General features: G+C 39.9%; 1 protein-coding gene across 1 annotated transcript; it reads right to left on the minus strand.

Moving 5' to 3' along the window:
* Positions 1-775: 775 nt before the first annotated feature.
* Positions 776-2,387, minus strand: LOC102860342 (RNMT-activating mini protein-like). The gene is made up of 2 exons (XM_006885130.1): positions 2,218-2,387; positions 776-962 (listed from the first exon to the last, which is right to left on the minus strand). Exons 1-2 carry the CDS (start codon positions 2,385-2,387, stop codon positions 776-778), a joined length of 357 nt encoding a protein of 118 aa, XP_006885192.1.
* Between the last annotated feature and the right edge of the window lie 6,532 nt (positions 2,388-8,919).

Consider the following 8,919-nt stretch of genomic DNA (forward strand, 5'->3'; position numbering starts at 1 on the left):
GCTATGAGTCATGCTAGACTCAAAGGCCATCAACAACATATGTATATATATAATTTCAAAAGGAACATCTTAACATTACAAACGTAAACATCTACTAAACAGATGAATTTTGAGGACACTCTGGTGAAGTAGTCCATAGGGATTTGCCCAAAACCCACACCTCTCTGGTGGTTCAAATCCACCAGTGGCTCCATGGAGAGAGGCAGTCTCCTCTCGTGCAGTTTATAACCTGGGAATGCAGTGGAGGGTCAGCTGTGCGTGGGTTCTAACTCGAAGGCTGGCGAAAATTATGTTAAGGAGCTGCAATGGTGGAGTGGCTACATCTGGGGCTGGTAAACAAAAGGCGAGAGATTTAAGTCATCACTGCCAGTCACGGCAGTGCTGGTGGCAGTCTGCAGGGAGCCACACTGCTGAAGCACAGGCTTGCACCTCTCTGGATTTTTTTTTTAATCCACCAGGAGCTCCAAGGGACAAAGACAGGCAATCTCCTCCCACATGATTTACAGATTTGGAAACCCAAAGGCAGCTCCAAGTCAGTTCCAACTTGACAGCAATGATAAATTTATTCCTAGCTATGCTTCCATCACACATTTAATCAAATCTGCCCGGGGAGGGAGAAAAGCCTCACACTGTAAAAAAAAACCAAACCAAAACCCACCAATCTATTCTTCGACAAAACAGATGCCAAATTATCACCAAACAGAGGGCCGTACACAAACTTTTATCATGCTAACAAAGAAAATTACGGTTTCACTAAAAGCTGCCGACACTTTTCTCAGTAGTAACCATATGGAGGCCGCTGGTTGTAACCATGGTGTCCATACTGTTGGGGGTAATAAGGCTCCTGTCTGTGTTGCTGGTAATTGTTACCCCAGGATCGTCCATGCCACTGATTGGACCGATTGTCACTTGGCCACCCTCGGCTGTTGTCCCCACCTCTAAAATGTCTATTATCTTGCAACCTGTAACAACAAAACAAAAACAAAACAGTTTTTAACTTCCCTTTTAAGAAACACATGGTAAACCTGTCCTGGTACATGTGATTGTTCTATCTAGTGCTTAGCAAACAGTGAAAACCAGGTTTTTTTCCCCTCTTAAGAATGTTAAGTATGAATTACTCAAATTTTTACAAAGATTTAAATCATTCTTCTATAATTATACCAGATACACTTTGCTAAGAAATAGGCAGGCTACAACAGCAAACTCAAAGTTTCAAATCAAAGAGAAAGCTATTACATTTTATAAATGCAATGTGGTGATTTATTCATTTACTCAGCACTCACTGCCATCAACTGGAGCTGACTCGCAGCTGCCGATCAGGAGGTTTTCAGAGGCTGAACACTGTGCATGGGAGAAGACTGTTTCTCTTTCTCCTGAGTTGCTGCTAGTGGATTCGAACCAGCTGCCTTTAGATTAGCAGCACAACTTCCAACAGACTACACCATCAGCTTCCTCCTTTGATTACAACGAAAAAATAGAACTTCCACTTTGTAAAACTTTTTATATTAAGATAGACCAAAATAATACCCTCTTTATGGTGTGCTGTGGTAGCTTAGTGCGTAAGGAGCTGTGCTGTCAACTCAAAGGCAAGCAGTTTGAATCCACCGGCTGCTCCACGAGAGAAAGATGGGCAGTCTCCTCTCGTGAGATTTACAGCCTCTGAAAACCGACAGGAGGATCGACGGACTCACGTCTGCTCAGATCTGATGGCAATGAGGGTGTTTTTTAAAAAATGGGAGTTCAATACAACTCTGTAGAAAATGAACTTTTAAATTCTTTATTGGGAAAAAAATATTCCTTAGTCCACAGACCATTAAAAAACAAATCACTGAAACACATCACATGCATGCACAATTAAACTGCCAGCAAAACAAATGGTGCTGACAGAATATGCAAGTCAATGCTGAGCAGGAACTGTAAGGAGGTACTCTCGCTCAATTCACTGCTGTCGACTTAAGAACCAACTCATGGCTGACTCTCCAATGGGTGTCTGGAGGCTGTAAATCGCACAGGAGACTGCCCGTCTTTCTCCTGCTCAGCCTCTGGTAGATGGGAACCAGCCGAGAGGGGTAACTGCAACTCCAGGCAGACTATTCCACCTGACCTTCCTGACCCACTGGGTGAAATCTTAGTCCCTGTCCTTGGAGTCTGGCAGTTTAAAGGCATCCTCCCTCACACAACCTGCATTCACGTATACTGTTCTGCAGTAATGCGTACCGGCTGCCTCTGTTTCTTTGGTTTCCACCAGCTCTGTTATTCCATTCCTCAACAATTGGTGGGGACTCGGGAGGTCGCTTCAGGTACTCCTGGTATTCTTTGTCCTCTTCTGTGAATCTACTGGCAAACATCTCTTCAAATTTTGAAACTGCTTCAGAAGTGTCAGTCATTCTGAAATCCTGTACAGTTTTTAATTAGAATTTTTGTGAATTAGCATTACTGCATCCGTTTCCATTTTTAAAGAATACCATTGTATCAGTCCACCATAATGGGCTCTGAAAACCCCTGTAAGCAGCACTGAACGCTCACTGACAGAGAGGTGGGAGGTGAGGCTCTCACATTTAAAGGGGCTCAAAATGTAACAAGGGAACTGCTCCCTCCAAGAGCACGGCCTATGTTAAATGTAGATGGAGTCACACCTTCACCTAATGAAGGACCTTCATTTGCTAACATGGCAAGACTCAAAAAGAGGAGAAACAGGTGCTACTGGCCCTTCTGACCTCACCCTAACTGGTACTGGCCACTGTGAATCAGGTGCTGATACGATCAACTGTGCTGGCAATGACAAACTGAAGTGCTGCATTCCTCATCAAAAAGAACATCCCATTATCTCTCATGAAATAGTGCTGCAATGGAAACAGGGAAATACCCAAGCACATACAAAAATCGCCTGTTAATACAGGTATTATTCAAATACACACCACCAATGACTTAAGCCAAAGATGAAGAAATTAAGGACTTCTACCTACTTCTGAAGTCTGACATTGATTGACAATGTAATCAGATTGCACCAAGAAATTGGTGACTGGAATGCCGAAGTTGAAAACAAAGGAGAAGTTAGAAAGAAGGTAGTTGGAAAATGTGACCTTCGTGGCAGAAGTGGAGCTGGAGAAAATTTTGTACAATCAACAATTTATTTAATACAAATAATTTTTTTAAAAATAAACACAGAACGTCACTAGAAAGAATACACAGGAATAAATCTGGCATCTGTGGCAAGAGATGGCATAAAAGTTCGATGTCATCAAGAATAAGGCCAGGAGCCAACAGGCGGAACAGATTATCAATTGCTGGCTAAAGAAAATGAAAGTCCATGAGAGCCAAAATATGACCTTGAGTTTATGCTGCTTGAATTATAAAACCTATTTCAAACACCAAACACTAACAACCTAAGATCAGATGAGTTGCAAGAAGACATCAAGAACATCATCCAACAAGAAAGCACAAAAAACCAAGACAGACGTGAGAAGAGACTCTGAGACTTGCTCTTCAATATATAGAAGCTAAAGTAAAAGGCAGAAATGACAAAATAAGAAAGCCGAAGAGAAAATTTCAAAGGACAGCTCAAGAAGACAAGGCAAAGTATATTTAAGGACTTGGTAGTTAGAAAAAGGCTCAGGTTTTCTAGAAAGAACTGAATTTTAAAAAAAAAAAATCAAGTCTTGAGTGGCAATACTCTAGAACTACAGGCAAAATACTGAATGATGTAGGAAGTATCAAAAGATGAAAGCAACACACAGAGTCACTGTACCAAAAAGAACTGGTCAATATTGAACCATTTCAAGAAGTAGCGAACAATCAAGGGCCTATCATAATAAAAGTAGTTCAAGATACACTAAAAGCATTAGCAAAAAATAAAGCCCAGGAATTTACAGAATATCCAATGAGGTGTTTTAGCAAACAAATGCAAGCATGGCTTTGCTAAATTGTATATGCCAAGAAATTTGGAAGACCTAGCCTTTTAACTAGAAGAGTTCTGTATTTGTGCCCATCTCAGAGAAAGGTAATTTAACAGGATGTGGAAATTTACAAAGCAAATTCATAAATGTTACATGCAGGTAAAATCTTGCTGAGGATTATTGAAGAATAGCTGGAATAGTATCCTGACAGGGAATGTCAGAAATTCAAGCCAGGTTCAGAAAAGGCTGAGAACAAAGGTTTTCATTGCTGTCAGGTGGCTCTTCGCTAAACACAACGAATATCAGAAAACATGGTTTCTCATGTTTTGCTGACTATGTAAAGGCCTTCGATTGTGTGGATCATAATAAATGATAGATAACATTGAGAAGAACCAGAATTTCAGAACATGTGGCCTACTGTTAAGAAACAGCGCTGCAATCCCAAAGGCAACACAGTTGAAGTCCACCAGCTGCTCTGTGGGAGAAGGATGGGCAATCTCCTCCTGGGCAATTTACAGCCTCTGAAAACTCCCTGGAGGGTCACCTGAGTTGGTTCCGACCAGACGGTACACAACAATAACAACAACAATTGTACACAGACCAAGCAACAATTGTTTGAACAAAATAAGAGGATACTACATGGCTTAAAACCAAGGGAAAATCAAGATTATACAGGTTATGTACAACAAAGGGTCAAGAACTCTTGAGACCCATTAGAATTCTGCCTACTATGCCAACTACCACGTTTATCATCTGGTGATACAGCTGAATGGCAGAATCACAGACACCAGCATCCAGCCAGGTCAAGAATGGCCATCTGCTCATTTGTCACAGTCACATCTATTCCATAATCACTATTTCCAAAAAAATTAGCATCTGAATTGTTCAGTGCTCTACAAGAGAAAGTTAAAAGAGGGAGATTTATCCTCACCTGAAGGGAGCCCACAACCTGCAAAGCCCACAGCTACTCCATCAGCACAAGGAACCAATGCTAACTTAGAAGAATATTACTACAGAATATTGTGTTTTCGACGGCACATAACAACAACAACAAATTCCGGAAGACATTTCTGACAGATCACTTAAAGGAAATTAGATTTCTAAGGACCATAGATTTATACACAGATTGACTGTTTCTTCTGGCTCCTATTTGTCATCAGAGCCTATAAAGGGAACTGCAGGCTTATCCCAATGGGCCTGCTCTTCCCTTATCAAACACCAAACAACACACACTACTGGTTTATTATCCATCTTGTGTGTGCTCTCATCTACCTGTGTGATGTGCTACTAGTCCAGCCCAGATTCCAGTTTGTAAAAAGAGGAAAGATAATAAGAAGTAAGGTTTGGTTAAAGCAGAAACTGACAAATGAATACTGTCTGGCTGGGCTACAAAAATCAACAATTATTTTGCTTAGTGTTTCACTAACCATCTGCATGAACGGATCTTTAATCACAGGAAATTATCGATGATAATGATAATAAACACACTGACTGTTCATTCTACACTGAGGATCTTCCTGCACGTCTTTCCCTGTGCTCATCTTTAAAATTGTTTTACATACAGTACCTTCCCCATAATGTTAATGAGGTGACTCAAGTAAAAAAAAAAATCAAGGAAGATAAACATTAGCTTTGCATCCTTTCACCACCACATCTATTCAATCTATATGCTTGAGAAAAATAACCATGAAGAACTGTAGTATCAGAACCGGAGGAAAACTCATCAACTGTCCATGCTATACAGATGACACATTCTTGCTTGCTGAAAGTGAGGAGGACCTGGAGGACTTCTTGAAGAAGGTCAGAGACTATAGCCTCCAATAAAGATTAAACCTGAATATAAGAGAAAATAAAAATCCTCACCTTTCGATAAAAGGCAATATTATAAATGGAGAAAGGACTGAAATTGTTAATTATTTCTTTTACTTGGACTCATAATCAATACCCTTGGAAGGAGCAGTTAAGAATTCAAATGTACTTCACTGGGCAAGTGCTTAAGAACAAGGATGTCAGTTTAAAACTAAGGTGTGCCTGACTCAAGTAATAGCATTTCCAATTGCTTCATATGCGTGTGAAAGGAGGGCAATGAATAAGGAAGACAGACTAATCATCAATGCCTCAGAATTGTGGTTTTGGTAAAGAATACTGAATATGTCACGGAATATAGTAGCCACAGTGTTCCTTAAAGGTAAAGACTGAGAAACTTCATCATACCATCTGAGAGCTAGACACTTGACTAAGGATGACAGAAGAATTGATGCCTTTGAATTGTGGTGCTGGAGAAAAGTATTGGATATACCATGGACTGCCAAGAAAACAAACAGGTCTGTCCTGAAGAGGGTGAAATCAAACTACTTGTTGGAGGCAAGGATTTTGAAGCTCTGTCTCATGTACTTCAGGCATGTTGCCAGGAGGGACCAGTTCTTGGAGAAGGGCATCATGCTTGGAAAGGTGAAGAGAAAGAACAGGGGAGGAAGACCCTGGATGAGACGGATTGACATAGTAACTGGGGTAATGGGGTATGTGTGTCGCAGTGAGACTGGCTCAGGATAGGGCAGGGTTCAGAGCTATGGTGCATAGGGTCGCTATGAGTTGTGGGCAACTCGATGGCACACAACAACAACAACAACATAAAGGAGGGCCAGTCCTTGGGGGAATAAGGACATCATGGTTGGAAAATCAGAGTCAGGAAAGGAGAGAAAGAACCTCAATGAGATGGAGACACAGTGATTGCAATAAGGAGCCTAAACACAGAAGAGATTATAAGGATGGTGCAACGGAGGCCAAGGTTTCAGTCTGTTGTACTGAGGTCTCTGTGCATCAGGTGACTGAACGGCATCTAGGACGTACCAGGTAATGAAAAACCAACATGCTAATAATTTTTGGCAGGGTAAGTCCATATGTATTTGTAAGCTCAAGTTAGATTTTAGATATTTAACTCAACATTTTTTTGAATATTGAATCCATGTACTGTTGTTGCTGGAGATGCCACTGATTCCTCTACAACTAACAGCAACCCTATGAATATGGATCTGCACTATGCTTTATCCTCTTCCATCTGTGATATACTTGAGCCCATTGTCACAGTCTCAATCCATCTCATTGAGGGTCTTCCTCTCTTTCTTGAACTGTCCTTTGAAATCTTCTGTTCAGTTCTCTTACTTCAGCATGCTTTCCTTGTTTTAGTTTCTTTTCATTCCGGTTCAAGTTTCAGAATCTCTTCTGACATCCATTTTGGTCTTTCTTTCGCCTCTATCTTTGTAATAACTTTTTGCTTTCTTTACGTATGATATCCTTGATGTTATCCAACAGTTCATCTGGTCTTTGATCATCAGTGTTCAATTCTTCAAATCTATTCTTACCATGGTTTTTTAAAATCCAGGTGGGATAGATTCAAGGTAGTATTTTGATTCTTACGGACTTCATTTTATTCAGGTTCAGTTTGAACTTGCACATGAGTAAATGATGCTCTGTTTCAGTTAGCACCTGACATACTTTTGACTACTAACATTTAGCTTCTCCATCTATTCTTCCCTCAGAGAGAGTCACTATGATTCCTCTGTAGGTGAGGTACATGTGTATATGTGCCATTTATGTTTTTTTAAAAAAAGGTTTTTGCAATGAATAAATCATTGTACATAATTCAATCATTTTCTCTGCAGTCTCACTTCTGGCACTTAGTCCATAATTTCAGACTACCAGTCCACCTTCTTTTTCTGAATTAATGCATTCCTGCCACCAGCTATTATTAATGAATACAGACTGCATGACTGATCAATTTGAGACTGCAAAAGTTGGTAGAAATCATCAATTTCCACATCCTTGGCTTTAGTTGTCGATGCATCATTTGAATTGTATTGTCTTCTTCGTATGAGTATAGATAGAGTATCATATATCACTCACAACATGGTACTACACAATAGACCCTGAAATGGTCTCTTTTTTTTATGAATGCAACACCATTCTACCTTAGTTTGTCATTCTCAGCATAACAGATCGTATGATTGCTCAATTCAAAGTGGCCAATACTAGTCCATCTCTGTTAACTAATGCCTAGGATGTCTAACCATTTCATTTTTGACAACTTCCAATTTTTCTACATTCATACTTCATACATTCCATATTCCAATTATTAATGAATACTTGCAGCTGTTATTCCTCATTTTTTAGTGTTTTCCAATCTGGGGGCTCTACTTCCAGTACTGTGACAGTGCTATGATCTAACAATGTTCCTTTATTATTCATAGCGTTTTTGAAAGTATGTTATTTCAGAAGAGGAGGGCCAATCCTGCTTCTTTGTCTTTCTTAATCTGGAAGCTCCTCTGAAATCTGTCCACCATGGGCAACCCTCCGGGTATAAAATACTGGTGGCATAGCTTCCAACATCACAGCAATCTGCAAGTCACCCCAGTACCGCAAACTGGTAGACAAGTAATGTGCTCATGAGAGCAAAATATAAACTACCAAGTACTTTCATACATAAAACTACAAAAAAAGAGGCAACTGGCAAGTAACTCCGTCAAAACAGCAAACTAGAAGCCTGGAATGCAAAGTAGTTCAAGACACCATGTTCTACCCTCAAACAGCTCTCAATCTAAAAGAAGAGACAGAGACGGCACAAATAGAAAAGCAAAGAATGTAAAAAAACAAGGACTTAAGAACCATAAATGGCATAGCTGAGCCTCTACATCTTGTGGTTCCTAACCTCTACACTATAATAGACAAAGTACTAGTCTATAGGCCTTTTATTGTAAGAACCACCTTCCCTCTGTAACTTTATTTGTGCCACTATTAGAACCTCTACTCGGAATGTTATTGCTTTTTAATTTTTGATTCATGTACTTTTAACTTGTTAAATTTATATCTTCTAGGCTGCAACACTTCCATGATACATCTTCAAGGATATGAACATGTATGGCTAAGCACAATTGATAACAGTGAATCTAAATTCCAAAATAAATCTCCATAATAGTCTATGTGTTTCCTACTGCCAAAGGGGCCCTTTAGAGTAGTGAGAGAAGAC

The sequence above is a fragment of the Elephantulus edwardii genome, unplaced genomic scaffold (assembly GCF_000299155.1).
Source record: "Elephantulus edwardii isolate Elephantulus edwardi_28Jun2011 unplaced genomic scaffold, EleEdw1.0 scaffold00041, whole genome shotgun sequence".
Classification (NCBI taxonomy): domain Eukaryota; kingdom Metazoa; phylum Chordata; class Mammalia; order Macroscelidea; family Macroscelididae; genus Elephantulus; species Elephantulus edwardii.